Source organism: Calypte anna, chromosome 2, assembly GCF_003957555.1.
Source record: "Calypte anna isolate BGI_N300 chromosome 2, bCalAnn1_v1.p, whole genome shotgun sequence".
Classification (NCBI taxonomy): domain Eukaryota; kingdom Metazoa; phylum Chordata; class Aves; order Apodiformes; family Trochilidae; genus Calypte; species Calypte anna.
In genome coordinates this window covers 151141455-151163419 of record NC_044245.1, presented here as the reverse complement: position 1 = coordinate 151163419, position 21965 = coordinate 151141455, and the positions used below count along the sequence as shown (strand labels likewise).

Genomic DNA, 21965 nt, shown 5'->3' with positions numbered 1-21965 from the left:
TAATAGCTGAAGCTCAGCCAGGGGAGGTTTAGGTTGGCTATTAGGAAGGAATTCTTTCCAGAGAGGGTGATCAGACATTGGAATGGGCTGCCCAGGGAGGGGGTGGCTTCTCCATCCCTGGAGATTTTCAAGAAGAGCCTGGATGTGGCACTGAGTGCCATGGGCTGGGAACCACGGGGGGAGTGGATCAAGGGTTGGAGCTGATGATCTCTGAGGTCCTTTCCAACAGAAATGATTCTGTGATTCTGTGTCCTCTCTCCACAGGCTGAAAACCATCAGCCTGGTGATCCGCAGCACGCAGGGGGCTGAGGAGTTGGTCAGGAAGTTTGAGGAGCAGCTGAAGGATGTGCAGACCGTGCCGGCTGACCTGCAGGAGCTGGAGGCCAGCAAGGCTGAGCTGAAGGTGGGAGATGGACTGGAGCTGGGAAACAATCTCTCCCTGGAAAGGGTTGTCAGGGCCTGGCCCAGGCTGCCCAGGGCAGGGCTGGAGTCCCCATCATCCCTGGAGGGGTTTCAGGTTCTGGGGATGTGGGGATGAGGGACATGGGGGGGTGGTGGCCATGGAGGTGTCGGGTTGATGGTTGGGTTCGATGATCTCCCAGGTCTTTTCTGATCAAAGCACTTCGATGAATGTGACAGCTCATGAGTCTGTGGGGGGGCTCTGGGGGTCTGTGGGGGGCTGTGGGTGTCAGTGCTGACCTCTCCTGTGCCCCCAGCGCCTGCGGGCTCAGGCTGAGAGCCATCAGCCCTTCTTTGAGACGCTGGAGAGCGACTTGAGCAAGGCCAAGGAAGTGAACGAACGGATGGTGAGAGGTCACAGCGAGAGGGACGTGGACCTGGACCGGTACCAGGAGAAGGTCCAGCAGCTGCTGGAGCGCTGGCACAGCGTCCTGGCCCAGAGTGACCTCCGTCAGCGGGAATTGGATCAGCTGGGCCGGCAGCTCCAGTACTACCGGGAGAGCTGCGAGGGGCTGCGGGGGTGGCTGCAGGAGGCCAGGAGGAGGCAGGAGGAGATCCAGGCTGTGCCCATCACCCACAGCCAGGCCGTGCGGGAGCAGCTGCTGCAGGAGAAGGTGAGCCCGGTGCTGGGGATGGTTTGGATGGGGCCGATGGTTCCGGTGCTGCAAGATGGGCCCCATGCTCTAGGAAAGATGCTGAGGTCCTGGGAGCAAGGTCAGAGAAGGGCAACCAAGTGGTGAAGGGTCTGGAGAAGAAGTCCTGGGAGGAGAGGGTGAGGGGAATTGTTCAGCCTGGAGAAGAGGAGGCTCCCAGGGGAGCCCAGAGCAACCTTCCAATATCTGAAGGGGCTACAAGGAAAAGCTGGGGGAGGGCTTTGGACACGGGGGGGTAGGGAGAGGAGAAGGGAAATGAGTTAAAACTTGGAGAGAAAGGGGAGATTGAGGTTGGAGATGGGGGAGAAATTGTTTGGGGTGAGGGTGCTGAGCCCCTGGGTGCCCAGGTTGCCCCCAGAAGCTGTGGCTGCCCCATCCCTGGCAGTGTTGAAGGTTGGATGGGGCTTGGAGCCCCCTGGGCTGGGGGAGGGGTCCCTGACCATGGCAGGGGGGGCACTGGGGGGGATCTGAGGTCCCTTCCAACCCTACCACTCCATGATTCCATGATCTGGAGAACAAGTCCTGGGAGGAGAGGCTGAGGGAAGTGGGAATGTTCAGTGTGGAGAAGAGGAGGCTGAGAGGAGACCTCATTGCTCTCTCCCACTCCCTGCAAGGAGGTTGTAGGGAGGTGGGTGCTGGGCTCTGCTCTCCAGGGAGCAGGGAGAGGAGCAGAGGACATGGCCTGGAGGTGCCCCAGGGGAGGTTTAGAGCAGATCTGAGGAAGGATTTCTGTCCTGAGAGAGCAGTCAGGGGTTGGAAGGGGCTGCCCAGGAGGTGGTGGAGTCACCATCCCTGGAGGGATTTCCAGCCCGTGTGGATGGGGCACTCCAGGAGATGCTCTGGTGGGTGACACAGATACTGAGATGTTTTACTGGGGGACCTGGTGGTCTCAGAGGGGTTTTCCAGCTGTGACAATGCCTGTGAGTCTGTGCTGGTTGGTGACCAGTGCCATCCCTTGGTTGTGGTGGGAGAATGGTGCTGGTATGCGTGTGGGACACCCCAGAGGGCTGTGCTGCCATCCAGCAGGACCTGGACAGGCTGGAGAGCTGGGCAGAAACCAGAACCACCTGAGGTTCACCAAGGGCAAGTGTAGGGTCCTGCACCTGGGGGAGAACAACCCAGGGACCAGGACAGGTTGGGGGTGGCCTGCTGGGGAAAGACCTGGGAGTCCTGGTGTGCACCAGGTGACCACGAGCCAGCACTGTGCCTGGTGGCCAAGGCCAGTGGCATCTTGGGGTCCATCAAGAAGAGTTTGGGCAGCAGGTTGAGGGGGGTTCTCCTCCCCCTCTGCTCTGCCCTGCCCTGGTCAGGCCACGTCTGGAGAACTGGGTCCAGTTCTGGGCTGCCCAGTTCAAGGAGAGGGAGGTGCTGGAGAGAGGACAGCAGAGGGCTGCAAAGATGATCAGGGGTCTGGGACATCTCTCCCGGGAGGAAAGGCTGAGGGACTTAGGTGGTTTTAGTCTGGAGAAGACCGAGGAGGATCTTCTCAATGCTTACCAGTCCTTGGAGGGGGTGTCAGGGGGATGGAGTCTTCTTCCAATGGTGCCCAATGACAGGACAAGAGGTAACAGGCACAAACTTGGAACAGGAAGTTCCAAATAAAACATGAGGAGGAAATTCATCACTTTGAGATAGCAGAGCCCTGGCCCAGGCTGCCCAGAGGTGGTGGAGCCTCCATCTCTGATGACATTCCAGGCCCACCTGGACACCATCCTGTGCACCCTGCTCTGGGTGACCCTCCCCAGGCAGGGGGCTTGGAGTAAATGACCTCCAGAGGTGCCTTCCAACCCCCACCATGCTGGTGCCCTGGGCTCACCCTTCTGCCTTCCCCCAGAAACTGCTGGAGGAGTGTGACCACAACAAGGAGAAGGTGGAGGAGTGCCAGCGCTACGCCAAGCAGTACATCGACGCCATCAAGGTGCGTTGGGGGGGCTCTGGGGTGGTGCTGGGGGGGTCTGGGTGGGGCTGGGCACTCAGGACCCTTCTCTGCAGGACTATGAGCTGCAGCTGGTCACCTTCAAGGCACAGGTGGAGCCGGTGGCGTCTCCAGCCAAGAAACCCAAAGTGCAGTCGGCATCTGACAGCATCATCCAGGAGGTGAGGGGGCCCTGGGGGTGGTGGGTGCCCGGGGGGGGGGTGGCGGTGCTGTCCCCTGGCTCTGACTCCACCGTTTGCCCGCAGTACGTGGACCTGCGGACGCAGTACAGTGAGCTGACCACGCTCACCAGCCAGTACATCAAGTTCATCACCGAGACGCTGCGGCGGCTGGAGGAGGAGGAGGTATGGCTGCATCTGCCACCACTGGGACCACCTGGGGCCACGGCTTACCGGCCCCATGACTAACGCTGGCCCTCGGCTCTTTAACAACCCCCGGTGGCACCGGGCTGGTTGGCTCTGGGCGCGGTGGGCTCTGGCGGGACCGGGGGTAGGAGGCACTTCCCAGATGTCGGTGGCGCGGCCGGCACAGCACTGGGCTCGGGGGGCCCGGCGGGCTGGCTGCCCCCCTCCCGCTCACCTCTCTAACTCTTGGTTTCTGCCCTCGGAGCCGCTTTGCCGGTGCTTTGTCTTGGGGGATGTTTGTGTTGGTGGGGAGCTAATGGAGGGTAAAACCCCCTCCCCGGATGACTCTGGCACCCCCCGCAGCAGGTACTCACTTGGTGCATGTCCCCGCATCCACCTCTCCATCTCCCCCCACGGCAGACGGACCCCTCCCGCTCGCTGCTCCCTTCTCCCCGCGCTCCTCATCCCCCTCTGGCCCCAGGGGTGGCACTGGGGTTGTCACTGGGGGTGGCAGTAGTGGTCTGGCACTGCATGCTCCATGCAGGAGGTCTCTGTGGGGCTGTGGCTGGAGGAGCTCGTGCTGCTCCCCCCTCCACCCCGGCTTTACCAGCCAGGAAACCACTGCTGGCTCCTCGCTGCCACCCACTCCCTCCATGCTGGGCTGGTCCCCATGATGGTGGCTCCGCGCTGTCCCCGAGCAGGGTCTGCTCCTGCCGGGGGTTCCTCCTGCTTGGTGCTGTTCTGCCAGCTGCTGAGTTCCTTCTCCATCTCCCCGGGCTTAGCTGGCGCTTGTCCCCTCCCTGTGGTGCTGTCTCTGTCCTGTCGGCACGCTGTGCTGTGTCTCTCTGTCTGCCATCACCTCTTCTGGAAGCTGGCGTCACCTCTGGGGAGCCGCAGCCATTTCCCCGCGTGTCCTCTGCCCGGCATGGCGCCGGCGGCCGGTCCCGTCTGTCCATCCGTCCGCCCGTCCATCCCTTGTGATTTCTTTCTCTTCCCTCCCTTTTTTTCTCTCTTCGCACCCCTCTTTCCAGAAGGCCGCCGAGAAGCTGAAGGCGGAGGAGCGGCAGCGGCTGGCGGAGGCGGAGGCGCAGCTGGAGGCGCAGCGGCAGCTGGCCCAGGCCCACGCTGAGGCCAAGGCGCAGGCGGAGGCGGAGGCGCGGGAGCTGCAGCTCCGCATGCAGGAGGAGGTGACCCGGCGCCAGGTGGTGGCCGTGGACGCTGAGCAGCAGAAGCAGAACATCCAGCAGGAGCTGCTGCAGCTGCGGCAGAACTCAGACCACCAGATCCAGTCCAAGGTGAAGCTGATTGAGGAGGCCGAGTACAGCCGCAAGCGGGTGGAGGAGGAGATCCGCCTGGTCCGCCTGCAGCTGGAGAGCACCGAGCGGCAGCGGGCGGGCGCCGAGGCGGAGCTGCAGGAGCTGCGGGCCCGCGCCGAGGAGGCCGAGCGGCAGAAGCGGCAGGCGCAGGAGGAGGCCGAGCGGCTGCTCCGGCAGGTGAAGGAGGAGAGCCAGAAGAAGCGGGAGGCGGAGGAGGAGCTGCGGCGCAAGGTGGAGGCCGAGCGGGCGGCGGCGCGGGAGAAGCAGCGGGCGGTGGCGGAGCTGGAGGAGCTGCGGCTGCAGGCGGAGGAGGCCGAGCGGCGGATGCGGCAGGCGGAGGCCGAGAAGGAGCGGCAGATCCGGGTGGCCCAGGAGGCGGCCCAGCGCAGCGCCGAGGCCGAGCTGCAGAGCAAGCGGCTCTCCTTCGCAGAGAAGACGGCGCAGCTGGAGCTGTCGCTGCAGCAGGAGCACATGGCAGTGGCCCAGCTGCAGGAGGAGGCCGAGCGGCTGAAGCGGCAGCAGGAGGAGGCTGAGCGCTCGCGGGAGGAGGCCGAGAAGGAGCTGGAGCACTGGCGGCAGAAGGCCAACGAGGCGCTGCGGCTGCGGCTGCAGGCGGAGGAGGTGGCCCACAAGAAGACCCTGGCCCAGGAGGAGGCGGAGAAGCAGAAGGAGGATGCGGAGCGGGAGGCCCGCAAGCGCGCCAAGGCGGAGGAGTCGGCCCTGCGGCAGAAGGAGATGGCCGAGGAGGAGCTGGAGAAGCAGCGGGAGCTGGCGGAGGGCACGGCCCAGCAGAAGCTGGCGGCCGAGCAGGAGCTGATCCGGCTGAAGGCCGAGATGGACAACGGGGAGCAGCAGCGGCTGCTGCTGGAGGAGGAGCTGGCGCGGCTGAAGGCAGAGGTGGGAGAGGCCATCCAGAAGAGGAAGGAGGTGGAGGAGGAGCTGGCTAAGCTGCGGGCCGAGATGGAGGTCCTGCTGGAGAGCAAGGCCAAGGCAGAGGAGGAGTCGCGCTCCAGCAGCGAGAAGTCCAAGCAGCGTCTGGAGGCAGAGGCCAGCAAGCTGCGGGAGCTGGCGGAGGAGGCTGCCCGGCTACGGGCCCTCTCCGAGGAGGCCAAGCGGCAGCGGCAGCTGGCAGAGGAGGAGGCGGGCCGGCAGCGTGCCGAGGCCGAGCGCATCCTCAAGGAGAAGCTGGCGGCCATCAACGAGGCCTCGCGGCTGAAGGCCGAGGCAGAGATCGCTCTAAAGGAGAAGGAGGCGGAGAACGAGCGGCTGCGGCGGCTGGCGGAGGATGAGGGCTACCAGCGCAAGCTGCTGGAGGAGCAGGCGGCCCAGCACAAGCAGGACATCGAGGAGAAGATCGCCCAGCTGAAGCGCTCTTCCGAGAGCGAGCTGGAGCGGCAGAAGGGTCTGGTGGAGGACACGCTGCGGCAGCGGCGGCAGGTGGAGGAGGAGATCCGCGCCCTCAAGGCCAGCTTCGAGAAGGCCTCGGCCGGCAAGAGCGAGCTGGAGCGGGAACTGAGCCGCATCCGCAGGGAGGCGGAGGAGGTGCAGCGCAGCCGGGAGCAGGCAGAGCGGGAGGCCGAGCGGCAGCGGGCGCTGGCGCTGGAGGAGGAGGGCCGGCGGCGCGAGGCGGAGGAGAAGGTGCGGGCCATCTTGTCGGCCGAGGAGGAGGCTGGGCGGCAGCGGCGGCTGGCCCTGGAGGAGGTGGAGCGGCTGCGGGCCATGGTGGAGGAGGCGCGGCGGCAGAAGGAGCTGGCGGAGAAGGAGTCGGAGCGGCAGATCCAGCTGGCGCGGGAGGCGGCGCAGAAGCGTCTGGAGGCGGAGGAGAAGGCCCACATGGCCGCCGTGAGGCAGAAGGAGCAGGAGCTGCTGCAGACGCGGCAGCAGGAGCAGAGCCTGGCCGAGCGCCTGCGGGAGGAGGCCGAGCGGGCCCGGCGGGCAGCCGAGGAGGCCGAGCTGGCGCGTGGCAACGCCGAGCGGGAGGCCGGGCTGTCGAGGCAGCGGGTGGAGGAGGCCGAGCGGCTGAAGCAGCGGGCAGAGGAGGAGGCGCAGGCTCAGGCGCGGGCGCAGGCGGACGCCGAGAAGCTGCGGAAGGAAGCGGAGCTGGAGGCGGCCCGGCGGGCGCAGGCCGAGCAGGCGGCCCTGCGGCAGAAGCAGCTCGCCGACGCCGAGATGGAGAAGCACAAGAAGTTCGCCGAGCAGACCCTGCGGCAGAAGGCGCAGGTGGAGCAGGAGCTGGCCAAGGTGAAGCTGCAGCTGGACGAGACTGACCACCAGAAGGGCATCCTGGACGAGGAGCTGCAGCGGCTGAAGGAGGAGGTGACTGACGCCGTCCGGCAGAAGGCCCAGGTGGAGGAGGAGCTGCTGAAGGTGCGGGTGCAGATGGAGGAGCTGGCCAAGCTGAAGAGCCGGATCGAGGAGGAGAACAAGGCGCTGATCCTCAAGGACAAGGACAACACGCAGAAGTTCCTGGCGGAGGAGGCCGAGAAGATGAAGCAGGTGGCGGAGGAGGTGGCCCGGCTGAGCGTGGAGGCTCAGGAGGCTGCGCGGCTGCGGCAGTTGGCCGAGGACGACCTGGCCCAGCAGCGGGCACTGGCAGAGAAGATGCTGAAGGAGAAGATGCAGGCAGTGCAGGAGGCCACGCGGCTGCGGGCCGAGGCCGAGGTGCTGCAGAAGCAGAAGGACCTGGCGCAGGAGCAAGCCAAGCGGCTGCAAGAAGACAAGGAGCAGATGCAGCAGCGCCTGGCCGAGGAGACCGAGGGCTTCCAGAAGACCCTGGAGGCCGAGCGCCGGCGGCAGCTGGAGATCACAGCCGAGGCCGAGCGCCTCAAACTGCACGTGGCGGAGCTGAGCGCCGCCCAGGCCAAGGCAGAGGAGGAAGCCAAGCGCTTCAAGAAGCAGGCGGAGGAGATCAGCGGGAGGCTGCACGAGACCGAGCTGGCCACCCAGGAGAAGATGACGCTGGTCCACACACTGGAGATCCAGCGGCACCAGAGCGATGAGGATGCGGAGAAGCTGCGCAAAGCCATCGCTGACCTGGAGCAGGAGAAGGAGAGGCTGAAGCAGGAGGCGGCGTTGCTGCAGCAGAAGGCGGAGGAGGTACTGGGCGAGGGTCCCCCTCGGCTGGGGGGGAGTTCACAGGGATGGATGGCGGCCCCTGGGGCCACCCCCACCCCTTGTGCCGCCGTTCTTGCCCCAGGGAACCTCCTGAGCTGTTCCTCTCCATAGACAGGAGCCATCCCCAGCTGCCGGCTTCGGTGCCGGGCAGGGAGACTCTGGACATCTCCCTGAACCCCCCGTGTCTGTCCCCTGCTCGCTGTCCCTCCCGTGTCGATTGCTGCAGCTCCCTAACCCCAGCTGCGCCCCCTTAACCATGTGGCAGAGGAGCTGGGGAGCACCCTGAGCCCCACCAGCCCCCTGCTAATTCCCTGACCACCCTCCTGCCTCCCCTCCCTCCAGCCCCGGGCCCTCTGACCCTGCTGTCCTCTCTCCCCCTCCAGATGCAGGTGGCCCAGGAGGCCCAGCGCCGGCAGGAGACGGAGCTCCTCCAGCAGAACTTCCTGACAGAGAAGGACAGCCTGCTGCAGAAGGAGAAGTTCATCGAGGAAGAGAAAATGAAGCTGGAGAAGCTCTTCAAAGATGAAGTAGAGAAAGCCCAGAACCTGAAGGCAGAGCAGGAGCGGCAGCAGAAGGAGATGGAGCAGGAGAAACAGCAGCTGAAGGCCATGCTGGACGAAGCTAAGAGGCACCAGCAAGAAGCGGAGGAGAGCGTCCGGCACAAGCAGGAGGAGCTGCAGCATCTGGAGAGGCAGCGGCAGGAGCAGGAGAAACTCCTGGAGGAGGAGAACAAGAAGCTGAGGGAGAGGCTGGAGCAGATGGAGGAAGAATACAAGGCTGCCCTGGCCCAGACACGAGAGATCATGATCCAGACGGACGAGCTGCCCCAGGAGGCAACGGTTACGACGATGCAGCTGTCGGACGCCCGAGCCGTGCCCAATGGCCGCGACGCGGTGGACGGCTTGGCGCAGAACGGAGAGCCCGAGTTCGCCTTTGATGGCATCCGGCAGAAGGTGTCAGCAGAGAAGCTGTCTGAGGCTGGCATCCTGAGCCAGGAGAGCCTGGACAAGTTGGCCAAGGGCGTGGTGAGCGTCAGTGAGCTCTCACAGAGGGAGGATGTCAGGAAGTACCTGCAGGGCAAGAGCAGCATCGCGGGTTTGTTGATCAAACCCACCAACCAGAAGATGAGCATCTATGAAGCCATGAAGAAGCAGTTGCTGAGCCCGGGCACGGCCCTGGTGCTGCTGGAGGCGCAGGCGGCCTCTGGCTTCATCCTCGACCCCGTGCGCAACGCCCGGCTCTCAGTCAACGAGGCGGTGCGGGAGGGCGTCATTGGGCCCGAGCTGCACAACAAGCTGCTCTCTGCCGAGCGGGCGGTCACCGGCTACAAGGACCCCTACACCGGGGAGAAGATCTCCCTCTTCCAGGCCATGAAGAAGGATCTGATCGTCAAGGAGCACGGCATCCGCCTGCTGGAGGCCCAGATCGCCACTGGCGGCATCATCGACCCCGTGCACAGCCACCGCCTGCCCGTAGAGGTGGCCTACAAGAGGGGATACTTCGACCAGGAGATGAGCCAGGTCCTCTCCGACCCCAGCGACGATACCAAGGGCTTCTTCGACCCCAACACCAATGAGAACCTCACCTACCTGCAGCTGATGGAGCGGTGTGTGACTGACCCCGAGACGGGGCTGTGCCTCCTGCCGCTCACCGACCAGGTGGCCAAAGCCGGGGAGATGGTCTACACTGACAAAGAAGCTAAGGATGTCTTTAAGAAAGCCACGGTGACAGCACCCTTTGGCAAGTTCCAAGGGAAGACGGTGACCATCTGGGAGATCATCAACTCCGAGTACTTCACTGAGGACCAAAGGCGGGATTTGATCCAGCAGTACCGGACCGGCAAGATCACGGTGGAGAAGATCATTAAGATCATCATCACGGTTGTGGAGGAAAGTGAGAAGAAGAGCCAGATGTGCTTCGAGGGCCTCCGGGCCCCCGTGCCGGCTGCTGAGCTGCTGGACAGCAAAATCATCAACAAGGACCTCTACAACCAGCTGCACCAGGGCAAGAAGTCGGTGAAGGACCTGGCGGAGATGGAATCGGTGCGGCGCTACCTGAAAGGCACTGACGCCATTGCTGGCGTCCTGGTGGAGTCAAGCGGCCAGAAGCTGACCTTCTATGATGCCCTGAAGAGGAACCTGCTAAAGCCAGAGGTTGCCCTGTCCCTGCTGGAAGCCCAGGCTGCCACCGGATACATCATCGACCCGGTGAGGAACAGTCTGTTCTCCGTTGATGAGGCGGTGAAGGCCGAGGTGGTGGGGCCAGAACTCCATGAGAAGCTGCTGTCAGCAGAGAGGGCAGTGACCGGCTACAAGGATCCCTACACGGGACAGACGGTTTCCCTCTTCCAAGCCCTCCAGAAGGGTCTCATCCCCAGCGACACCGGGGTGCGTCTGCTGGAGGTCCAGCTGGCCACCGGGGGCATCATCGATCCGGTCAACAGCCACCGGCTCCCGCTGGAGACAGCCTACAAGCGTGGCTACTTGACCCCGGAGATGAACGAGGCTCTGTCTGAGCTGCAGGGTGACTCCAGGACTTTCTACTGTCCCAACACTCAGGAGCACCTCACCTACGCCCAGCTGCAAAAGAACTGCCACCGCGACCAGCAGACCGGCCTCTGCCTGCTGCCCCTCTCTGACAAAGCCATCCAGTCCCAGCAGGAGGAGGTCTACACCGACAGCCAGGCCAAGGAGTGCTTTGACAAGGCGATGGTAGAGGTCCCGGTGGGCAGCATGAAGGGCCAGACCATGACCATCTGGGAGCTGATCCACTCAGAGTACTTCACAGAGGAGCACAGGAGGGAGCTCCTCCGGCAGTACAAGACTGGCAAGGTGACTATCGAGAAGATCATCAAGATTGTGATCACCATCATCGAGGAGGCAGAGACCAAAAAGCAGGAGAAACTGACCTTCAGTGGTCTGCGGGCACCCGTCCCCGCCAGCGAGCTGCTGGAGTCCCACATCATCAGCAAAGCCCAGTTCGAGCAGCTGAAGGAAGGCAAGAAATCAGTGAAGGACCTCTCCGAGACAGAAGCAGTGAGGAGATTCCTCCATGGCAGCGACTGCATCGCTGGCGTCTACGTGGAGGCCACCAAGGAGAAGCTGAACATCTACGAGGCAATGAAGAGGAACCTGCTGAGGCCCAGCACTGCCATTGTCCTCCTGGAGGCCCAGGCTGCCACCGGCTTCTTGATCGACCCTGTGAAGAATCGGAAGCTGTATGTCAATGAGGCTGTGAAGGCTGGAGTCGTTGGGCCAGAACTGCACGAGAAGCTGCTGTCAGCTGAGAAGGCTGTCACAGGGTACAAAGACCCCTACTCCGGGGACACCATCTCCCTCTTCCAGGCCATGAAGAAAGGACTCATTGTCAAAGAGCACGGCATCCGCCTGCTGGAGGCCCAGATCGCCGCCGGCGGCATCATCGACCCCGTGCACAGCCACCGCCTGCCCGTGGAGGTGGCTTATGAGAGGGGCTACTTGGACCAGGAGATGAGCCAGGTCCTCTCTGACCCCAGTGATGACACCAAGGGCTTCTTCGACCCCAACACCAATGAGAACCTCACCTACAGGCAACTGAAGGAGAAGTGCATTGAGGACCCTGAGACCGGCCTGTACCTGCTGCCTCTGCGGGAGCCCGAGAAGCCTTCGGTAGTGGAGACCACCCAGGTGTACACGGAGGCTGAGACACGGAAAGTGTTTGAGGAAACACAGGTGGACATCCCAGTGGGCAGCAGGGCGGGCTCCTCCATGTCGCTGTGGGAGATCATGCACTCGGACATGCTGCCTGAGGACCAGCGGAAGCAGCTGATGGAGGAGTTCCAGTCGGGCCGTGTCTCTAAGGAGCGCATGATCATCATCATCATCGAGATCATCGAGAAGACCGAGATCATCCGGCAGCAGAATCTCACCTCCTACGACTACATCCGGCGCCGCATCACGGCCGAGGACCTCTACGAGGCCAAGATCATTTCCCAAGACATCTACAACTTGCTGAAGCAAGGCTCCAAAACCTTCCGGGAGCTCCTGGATGTGGAGACCGTCTGGAAGTACCTCTATGGCTCAGGCTGCGTGGCCGGCATCTACGTCCCCTCCTCCAAACAGACGCTCAGCATCTACCAGGCGCTGAAGAAAGGGCTGATCAACTCCGAGGTGGCCCGTTCCCTCCTGGAGGCCCAGGCTGCCACCGGTTTCATGATAGACCCCATCAAGAACGAGATGCTGACGGTTGATGAAGCGGTCAGGAAAGGCGTGGTGGGGCCCGAAATCCACGACCGGCTCCTGTCGGCAGAGAGGGCCGTGACCGGTTACCGAGACCCCTACAGTGAGCAGAAGATTTCCACCTTCCAAGCCATGAAGAAAGACCTCATTCCCAGCGAAGAGGCTCTCAAGCTGCTGGATGCCCAGATAGCCACGGGGGGCATCATTGACCCACACCTGGGCTTCCACCTGCCCCTGGAGGTGGCCTACCAGCGGGGCTTCATCAACAAGGAGACCTACGACATGCTGTCCGAGCCCAGTGAGGTGAGAAGCTACGTGGACCCATCCACGGAGGAGAAGCTGAGCTACACGCAGCTCCTGAAGCGGTGCCGGAAGGACGAGAAGAGTCGGCTCCTCCTGCTCCCCCTCTGCGACACCCGCAGACTCACCTTCCGGGGGCTGCGCAAGCAGATCACCGTGGAGGAATTGGTCCGTTCCCAGGTGATGGACGAGGACACTGCCCAGCGCCTCCAGGAAGGTCTCACCTCCATCGAGGAGGTCTCCAAGAACCTGAAGAAGTTCCTGGAGGGCACCAGCTGCATCGCTGGCGTCTTCGTGGACTCCACGAAGGAGCGGCTGTCGGTGTACCAGGCCATGAAGAAGGGCATCATCAGGCCGGGCACCGCCTTTGAGCTCCTGGAGGCGCAGGCAGCCACCGGGTACGTGATCGACCCCATCAAGGGCCTCAAGCTGACGGTGGAGGAGGCTGTGCGGATGGGCATCGTGGGCCCCGAGTTCAAAGACAAGCTTCTTTCTGCTGAGAGGGCGGTCACTGGCTACAGGGACCCCTACACCGGGAAGCTCATCTCCCTCTTCCAGGCCATGAAGAAGGGGCTGATCCTGAAGGACCACGGCATCCGCCTGCTGGAGGCCCAGATTGCCACGGGAGGCATCATTGACCCCGAGGAGAGCCACCGCCTGCCTGTGGAGATAGCCTACAAGAGGGGCCTCTTCGATGAGGAGATGAATGAGATCCTGCTAGACCCCAGTGATGACACCAAGGGCTTCTTCGACCCCAACACGGAGGAGAACCTCACCTACCTGCAGCTGATGGAGCGCTGCATCACTGACCCGGAGACGGGGCTGTGCCTCCTGCCCCTGAAGGAGAAGAAGCGGGAGAGGAAGACCTCCTCCAAGTCCTCCGTCCGCAAGCGCCGGGTGGTGATCGTCGACCCTGAGACGGGCAAGGAGATGTCGGTGTACGAGGCCTACCGGAAGGGCCTCATTGACCACCAGACCTACCTGGAGCTGTCAGAGCAGGAGTGTGAGTGGGAGGAGATCACCACCTCCTCCTCTGATGGGGTCGTGAAGTCCATGATCATCGACAGGCGCTCGGGGCGCCAGTACGACATCGACGACGCCATCAGCAAGGGCCTGATTGACCAATCGGCCCTCGACCAGTACCGCTCTGGCACCCTCTCCATCACCGAGTTCGCCGACATGCTCTCCGGCAACATGAGCGGCTTCCGCTCCCGCTCCTCCTCAGTGGGCTCCTCCTCCTCCTCCTACGCCGCCAGCCCGGTCCCTTCCCGCATGCAGATCTCCATGTGGAGCGACCCGACAGAGGAGACGGGGCCAGTGGCGGGCATCCTGGACACGGACACTCTGGAGAAGGTGTCCATCACCGAGGCCATGCGCCGCAACCTGGTGGACAACATCACGGGGCAGAGGCTGCTGGAAGCCCAGGCCTGCACCGGCGGCATCATCGACCCCAACACTGGCGACAAGTGCACGGTCGCCGATGCCGTCAACAAGGGCCTGGTGGACAAGATCATGGTGGACCGCATCAACCTGGCACAAAAGGCCTTCTATGGCTTCGAGGACCCGCGCACCAAGACCAAGATGTCAGCAGCGCAGGCCCTGAAGAAGGGCTGGCTCTACTATGAGGCCGGGCAGCGGTTCCTGGAGGTGCAGTACCTGACCGGGGGCCTGATCGAGCCCGAGGCCGAGGGCCGCGTCTCCCTGGACCAGGCACTGCAGAAGGGCACCATCGACGCCCGCACGGCCCAGAAGCTCCGCGACGTCAACACCTACTCCAAGTACCTCACCTGCCCCAAGACCAAGCTCAAGATCTCCTACAAGGATGCTATGGACCGAAGCATGATTGAGGATGGAACGGGCCTGCGGCTGCTGGAGGCCTCCTCCCACTCCAGCAAGGGCTACTACAGCCCCTACAACGTCAGCGGTGCCGGATCCACCTCTGGCTCCCGCACCGGCTCCCGCACCGGCTCCCGCTCCAGCTCCCGGCGAGGCAGCTTTGACGCCACCGGCTCCGGCTTCTCCATGACCTTCTCTTCCTCCTCCTACTCCTCCTCCAGCTTCGGCCGCAGATATGCCGGGGGTGCTACCGTCGCTTCCCTCGCCGCCTCCCTCCCCAACGCGAGCTGCGGGTGGGAGGCGAGCTGGGGGCGCCAGGAGCTGCCTGGATCCCGGCTCTGCCTGGCCTGAGCCCCCCAGACCCATTCTCACCGCCGCCTCTGCACCTGCTCCGCATGTGGCCTCGCCGCTGCCTCCCCCCTGACCCCTGCTCCTCACCCCTCCCCCTGATGCAGTGCCTCGAGTTTAACCAAAAAGACTGACTTATAGATTAATATATGCGACCGCGCGAGAGGATTTGTATATTAAGAGATTAAAACAGAAATAAACACACACACACACACTACGGCCACTGGGACCCTCCCGCCTGGCCGCACCCCTGCCAAACAGGAAAACAGTTCTGCCATCTCCCTCGCCCCCTGGGCACCCACCCCCCACCTCCCTCCCCCGCACCCCAACGGAAGAGACCACCGCCCCAGGAGGTGGAGGACGCAGCCCCCAACCCCTCGGCCCACCCCAGCCGCTGCCACCACCATAAGTGCCACCGGCGGCTGCCACCACCACTGCCACTCCTGCCGAGGGACCGGCCCTGCTGCTGCCGCTTCGCCCACCCAGGGGCTTCGCCTCCGCCAGCCCGGCACGGCTCCTGCCATCCCCTCCCTGCCTCCGTCTGTCTGTCCGTCTGTCTGGGAAGCTCTGCTTCCTTTTCCTCCTCTTCCTCCTTTTCTTCCTCCTCTTCTTCGTCTTCCTCCTCTTCTTCTTCCTCCTCGGCGCAAGGTCGAGCTGTTAACCAACGCTGATGAGGCTTTGCCGTCCTAATTGCCGGGGGGTCCGCCAGAGCCCGCGCGCTGCACGGCCCAGCCCAGCCCCGGGGGGTGGCAGGGCACTGGAAATGGGTGGATTTCGGTCAAACCGGCGCCTCCTCCCCGCAGCCTTTCCTGTCCCACCCCCCCAGCCCCCCGGTAACGCACTGTTTTTCCGCCAGACCTCTCGTTCCAGTCCTACCGCCCCGGTCCCCGTCCCGGTGCCGCTGGGCCAGCTCCTCACCTGGGTCTCCGGTGTCACCAAGTCCTGGATGACCCCCAGGGGAGCCCTGGACGCGGCAGCTCCTCGGTCGGGCGCGCCGGCACAGGTAACACCAAAACTTTTTTGTCTTTTTTTGGAGCTGGGTTTGGCCGCGGGGGCTTCGGATGGGTGCGGGGACACCGAGGTGGCCACATTTCGGTTCTCTGCGTGTCCCGGGGGACAGTCACTCCCGTGGTGGTGCCGGAGCTGGGGAGGGGGGGGATCGGGGTGTTCACTGGCTTCATCCCCCGTCCCGTTTTTTCCGTGTCTCATCCCATCTTTTCGCTCTGTTGTAGTGTGGCTGGATCCATCATCCCACCTCCCCCCACCGCCGGGCCCGGCCCCCGCCCCGCCGCCGCTGGGACCACACTTGAGGACACGGGGACAAATCTCCCTTGACACTTACCCAGAGTCCCCAGGCAGAGGGGGGGGCGCCGGGACCCCCCCAGGCAGGGGCTGAAGCAATAAATGATACAGACGCCGGGGCTGACCCCCATGCCGGGTGCCCCTCTTCCTCCCCGGGGTGCCGCGGTGGCCGTGTCCCCTCTCCTCCTTCCCGCCTGCTCATCTGCCACCTGTAGCCGCCTCATGTCACCTCGCTGCTCAGCGTCCCCTCCTTAATTGTTCTCCTCCTCATTATTACCCGATTCAGCTTTTTTCGCATGACGTGCGGGTGCGGGCGGCGCGGGGCTCCCCCCTCCCAGGGGCCGAGCCAGAACCCAAACACATCTCTTTGGTGTTATTTTTATTTTGGGTTGTTTTATTTTGGGGTTTTTTTTCTTTTTTTTTGAGGGGGTGGGAGGGAAGGTGGGGGCGGGCAAAACACTAAAGCCTGCCTTGTACATACCCCGGGGTGTTTGTAAAAGCCGCAGTTTGGGCCCAGGGCAGTAAAAAAAAACCGAATCCTAAAACCCGCTGGCAACTCCGCGTCCTCTGTCCGCCCGCCCCGTTTCCCCCGGGGGACTTCGGCGGGAGGGGGGCAGCGGGGCCGGGGGTCTCTGCTTTGGGGACGGGCTGTGCCGGGGTTGTCCCTGCTCGTTGGTGTCCCCTGCCCGTTCAGTGCCATCCCCGGGGGTCCGGCGGGGAGCAGCTGGTGGCAGCTGGGGAGCCCGTTGGTCATTAGTGGGGCTGTAATTAGCAGCGTCCCCCCGCGCCCCTCCCCGTGGCTGCAGCGGGGGGGAGAGGGGGGAGGGCTGGGGGAGGGTCCCCTGTGCTGGGGGTGGACACAGGCTGCAGGGGGTCCGGAGAGATTCCGGGGGCTGGGGTCATCCCGTACCCCTCACGCACCCCATGGGACCACTCTAATACCTGGGGTCCTGGGGCTGAGTCCCCCTGGCCCAGTCCTCTCCCACCATGGGCCAAAAGCCCCTCGCCCCCCATGACAGTGGGAGGGTCCCTGAGCTGTGGGGTCAACTGTGGGGAGAGCCACGGGGCCAATATGGGGTGAGCTGTGGGGTGAGCTGTGGGGTGACCCATGGAGTGCATGGGGAAGGCCCATCCTCCCACTGCCACCTCCGTGGAGTTTCCCCAGCAGCCTTGTGCCCCCGTCTCACCCCCTTTCACCCCCCTGTTCCCCCCTGAACCCCTTGCCAGGGGCAGTGTCTGCCTCCCCCTGAGATGCCCTGTACTCCCAGCACCAGGTGACATGGTGACAGGGTGGGGACAGCAAGGGTCCTGCTGGGGGGCTGATGCCTCCTCTTGCTTTCTCCTGGGGTCTGTGCTGGGGGGGTTGGTGTCCTTGGTACGAAGTGGGACCCCGAGACCCCCTGGGGCGGGTGCTGGGGGCTGTGGGACCCACGGGTGCCAGATCCTGCTGGTGCCACCTCCCTCCCTCCCTCCCTCCCCCTCCTGGGGACTTCACTGAGCCTGGACCCCTAACCCTGGACCCCCCCCCTGGACCCCCCAGGTGTTTTCTGGGGTTCCTGGGGCACCCAGCCCCCTCCCTGGGGGGCAGAGCCGGATCCCCATCTCAGACATGTGGCCCACCCTGTCCTTGTGGTCATCCTCATCCTGCTGGCACCTTTGTCACCTGTGTCCCTGCTTGCCTGTGCTCGGGGGGGGGGCTCTGAGTGGGGAGTCAGGGCCTGAGGATGATCCAGGTTTTGACTCAAACCACTGGAAAAGCCCCCAAATTGGATGTTTCTCTCTCTCTCCCTGCGATGGCACCGGGAAAGGGGTGGGGACAGGTTTGGGGACACCAAGGTGAAAAGCAGGTGTCTTGGACGGGGGGGTGGACCCCCCAGCAATGTCACAGTGCTGGGGGGACCCGGCTCAGCTCCCCCATGTCCCCACCACCCCACTGCTCTCCCCACAGAGCCACTGCACCCTGGACTCCCCCGGACCCCCTGGGGAGAGTGTGGAGGGGTCTTCAGCAGCCATCGGGGACACCGAGAGGTACCGAGGGGTCCTTGCTCCGGGAGGGGGCTGGGGGGGCTGTGGCTCCACAGACATGGGGATGGCACTGGATTTATCTCACCCATGGCTGAGCTGAGGCCACCAGCCCTGGGGATACTCGGTGTCTCCTGCCCAGGGGGACGCAGGGCTGGGGGTGGCTTGGGGAACTTTCCGGTGGTGGCTCCTGGGGACATTCCAGTGGTGGCACTGTGGGCACAGTGGTGGAGTGGGCACTGGTGGGTGGGTGCCAGGCTGGTGAAGGCAAGTGGAGCCCCAGAGCCACCAGCCCCAGTGTCCCTGCGTGGTCACCCCAGGGGTCTCTGTGTCCTGTTGTGCCCAGGCTGGCAGAGCCAGGGGGAGATCCCTGGCAGTGCCAGTGCTGTGGCTGGGCCACTGCTGGGCACAATCATAGAATCATAGAACCATAATGTGGGTCGGAAGGAACCTCCAAAGCTCATCCAGTCCAACCCCCAACGATGTCATTGCTTGTCACGATGCCATGGCAGGGGACACGGTGACCACCCCGGTGTCCTCCCCTCTCTCCACAGACGCAGCGAGGGGCATCGGGAGGTGCAGGAGCAGCTCCTGGCCCTGCGGCTCTGGCTGGAGGTGGTGGAGCAGGGGCTGCCAGGGCTGCCGGGGCTGCCAGGGCTGCCGGTGCCCAGACATGGACCCCAGGTAATGGGGGGACACTGGGCACGTGGTGACAGGTGACAGAAGCCAGTGTGTCCCTTGAGGCTGGTGGGTTTTGGGTCACCAAAGTGGTGGTCAGGAGACCCTTTGTCATATCCCTGGTGACACCAGTGGGGTCATGTGTCCTGGCTCCTGTCCCTCGGGGGGACAGTGCCCAGCCTGTGGCCTCTGTCCCTGCTGTCACCATCGTGGGCTTGGCACCGCCTGTTCCTGTGTCCCCAGACGTACCTGTGGCACTGCTGCTGCATCCTCTTGCCCAGGCCAGGGCTGTGCAGCCCCTCTGGAGGGGGCACGCCCAGCCCCCTGCCCCCAGTACTTGGGGGCACCCATCAACCCCATCCCCGCTGGGGGGGCACCAGCTGCCTCTCCCTGACACCCTCAGCCCCTCATTCCCATCCCTCTCTCATTCCCTCTCCCCCAGCCCCTCTCCCCCAGCCCTTCTCCCCTCTCCCCCAGCCCCTCACCGCCGCCTTTGTCCTCCCTCGCCGCACACATGGCAGCACAAACTGAAAAGATCTTTTCATCCACCCCGGCACAGACAAAGCCCCAGCCTGGCGGGATCCCACAGCCCACCCGCCTCCCGGGGTTCCTCTGCCCAGCCTGGCCCCCACCTTCACCCCCTGCCCCACTCCCACTTCCCCCTGCCCCAACCCGGCCCACGAGTCTTGGGGGTCCCAATTGGGTCCTTCTTGGGGTCACTCACCAGTGCCATGACCTCAAGTTGTGCCAGGGGAGGTTTAGGTTGGAGCTGGGGAAGAATTTCTGCCTGGAAAGGGTTGTCAGGGCCTGGCCCAGGCTGCCCAGGGCAGGGCTGGAGTCCCCATCATCCCTGGGGGGGTTTCAGAGCCTGGGGGATGTGGGGATGAGGGACATGGGGGGTGTGTGGCCTTGGCAGTGTTGGGGTCAGGGTTGGACTCTGTGACCTCCAAGATCTTTTCCCACCCAAACCATTCCATTGTCCCCCTGCACAGGGGCAGCCATGGGGGGCTTGGCACCATCAGGTCCGGGTTCAGCTGGGGACACCCGGACCACCCAGGGACGCCCCTGATGCAGCTGGACCCCTGCATGAACCCACTGCTGGGTGCTGAGCCCCTTGGTACCGAGCCCCTCACCCCCAGCCCCTTGACCTCCCAACACCCTGGCTCTGGGAGGATCCAAGGGAGCCCCAGCCAGAGCCCCCCACACCTCTGGGTGGGAGTCACCCTGGGGTCTGGGCATCCTGGAGGGGCTGAGCTGCTGTGGGGCTGCAGGGCAGTGCCTGGTGTCCCCATTTCCTGGTATCCTGGTGTCCCCATGTCTCTGTGTCCCAATGATGTCCTCATGTCCCAGTGTCCTGGTACCCCAGTATCCCAGTGTCCCTATGTCCGTGTGTCCCCATGTCCCCAGTGTCCCTCCATGTCCCTGTGTACAGATGTCCTTGTGTCCCCATGTCCCTGTGTCCTATTGTTCTGCTGTCCCCATGTCCCCATATCCTTGGGTCCCCAGTGTCCCCAGGTCCACTGTATGCCCATGTCCCAGTGTCCCCAGTGTCCCCAGTGTCCCCATTGTCCCCATGTCCCAGTGTCCCCATGTGCACTGTGTCCCCATGTCGTGGTGTCCTCCATGTCCCCATCTCCCGGTGTCCCCCATGCCCCCCTGTTCCCGTGTTCCCATGTCCCAGTGTCCCCGTGTCCCCTCTATCCCGGTGTCCCCATGTCCCCGTGTCCCATGTCCCCGTGTCCTGGTGTCCTCATGTCCGGGTGTCCCCCATGTCCCTATGTCCCCTTGTCCCCGTGTCCCCATCTCCGGGTGTCCCCATGTGCCCGTGTCCCGGTGTCCCCGTGTCCCGGCGGCAGCAGGCGGAGCGGTGGCAGGTGCAGGGGCTGGGCTGGGGGGTGGTCGTGTCGCCCCCTGCCCGGGCGGTGGGAACGGCCGAGCTCCCCTCCCCTCCCCCTGGGATGGCTGCGCGGCCCCGGGGGTTTCCCCGGTAACGGCCACACCGGGGTTAACGCGGCCGCTTTGTACCGGGGGGGGGGGTGGTCCCGGCGGGGGGTGGGGGGGTGGTCCCTGGGGAGGGGTCCCTGTGCCCCCCCCCCGCCCGGGGCGCGGCGCACAAAGGCGGTGGCGAGGCGGGGGGCGATGCCCGGGCGGTGGTAACGGGGAGCGGGACCCCTCCCCAGCTCCCACCGCCCCCTCCCACGACACCCCCCCAGCCCCCCCTCCGCTTCCCCCCGGCCCCGCCCGCCGGCCCGGCCCCGCCATGGCCCCGCGGAGGCCGTGAAGCCCCCGGCCCGGCCCCGCCGGCACTCGGCTCGGCCCAGGGGTGAGTGGGGGGCGGCCGGGGGGGTTCAGGGCCATGGACACTGCGAGGGGGGGGCGAGGGGCGGTGGGGGATGGCGGGGGGGGGTGGGCAGAGCCGCGCCGCCATGGGGGGTAGGGGGTCCGGGGATCCAGGGGTCCGGAGGTTTAGGGTCCGAGGACCCTGGGCTTTAGCGTGCTGTGGCTCCAGGGCTCTGGGGGTTCAGGGGTTCTGGGGGTTTAGGGTCGGGGGTCCAGGGGTCGAAGTCAAGGGGGCTCTTGGCTCTGGGGGTCCAAGGCTCTGGGGTTTGAGGGGGTCTGGGGGCTGCTGAGCGTCTGCACTGTGTCCCCACGGTGGGGCAGAGGCCACTGGTGCCCAAGTGCAGGGTCCCCTGAATCCCCTGTCGTCCACCCGGGGGTCCTGGTGTCACCCCCCCACCCGTGGGAGCAGGTGCAGCGGGGGGTGACAGGGACACCACGTGTGGGGTGAGCGTGTCCTGGCCCCACGCGTGTGCACGGTGACCCCAAGCACGAGGATTGTGCCTGGGAGGTTTGGGTGGGGGGGCTCTGGGGTGCCACGGGCACGTGTGGAGTGGGGTCTGATTACATGTGGCGTGTTTGTGTGTCGCGTGTTGAGACAGGAGTGTCACGTGTGGGGCGTGGAGCCGCGTGTCGGGGGGATGTGTGCACATGTGTGGGGTGGGATGCTGGGCTGGGGGCTCCGTGGGGTCAGGGGCTGTGCTGGGGGAGTGAGGGGGTCTCGTGGGGGGTACAGATGGGTGTGGGGCTGGGTTAGTGTGGTCCCCGTGTGGGCAGTGGTCATGGGAAGTGGTCTGTGGTCCCAGTGTGGGCAGCCCTGTGGCTGTGGTGAGGGGGCTGCTGTGGGAGGGTCCTGCTGGGTGTGGTGGGGGATTTATGTCTGCGGCAAGGTAGAGACCCTGCCCACGGGTGGGTGAATGGGTGGGTGTGGTGGCCGCAGCCCCCTTGGCAACCCCCCACCCCTTTGCCAGCCCTGTGGACAGATGGTCCCTTGTTGCTGTAGCGGCACAAAGTGGCGCTGGGTGGGAGCATCTGCCCGACCCCCACTGCCCCCCGTCCCCCTGCACAGTGCCAGCTGAGGGGTGACAACCCCAGAGTCCCCC

At 64.6% G+C, this 21965-nt stretch overlaps 1 protein-coding gene across 1 annotated transcript in view; it reads left to right on the top strand.

The window, feature by feature from the left end:
• Window positions 1-21965, top strand: part of LOC103526259 (plectin-like) — a 98299-nt gene that overhangs the window by 54951 nt on the left and 21383 nt on the right. Inside the window, exons 2-12 of the mRNA XM_030444742.1 lie at window positions 265-403; window positions 717-1073; window positions 2947-3030; window positions 3105-3209; window positions 3294-3392; window positions 4424-7804; window positions 8206-14523; window positions 15380-15526; window positions 17774-17853; window positions 18402-18531; window positions 21866-21884. Coding sequence (XP_030300602.1) covers window positions 265-403; window positions 717-1073; window positions 2947-3030; window positions 3105-3209; window positions 3294-3392; window positions 4424-7804; window positions 8206-14523; window positions 15380-15526; window positions 17774-17853; window positions 18402-18531; window positions 21866-21884 — 10859 coding nt within the window. The remainder of the gene's footprint in view (window positions 1-264; window positions 404-716; window positions 1074-2946; window positions 3031-3104; window positions 3210-3293; window positions 3393-4423; window positions 7805-8205; window positions 14524-15379; window positions 15527-17773; window positions 17854-18401; window positions 18532-21865; window positions 21885-21965) is intronic.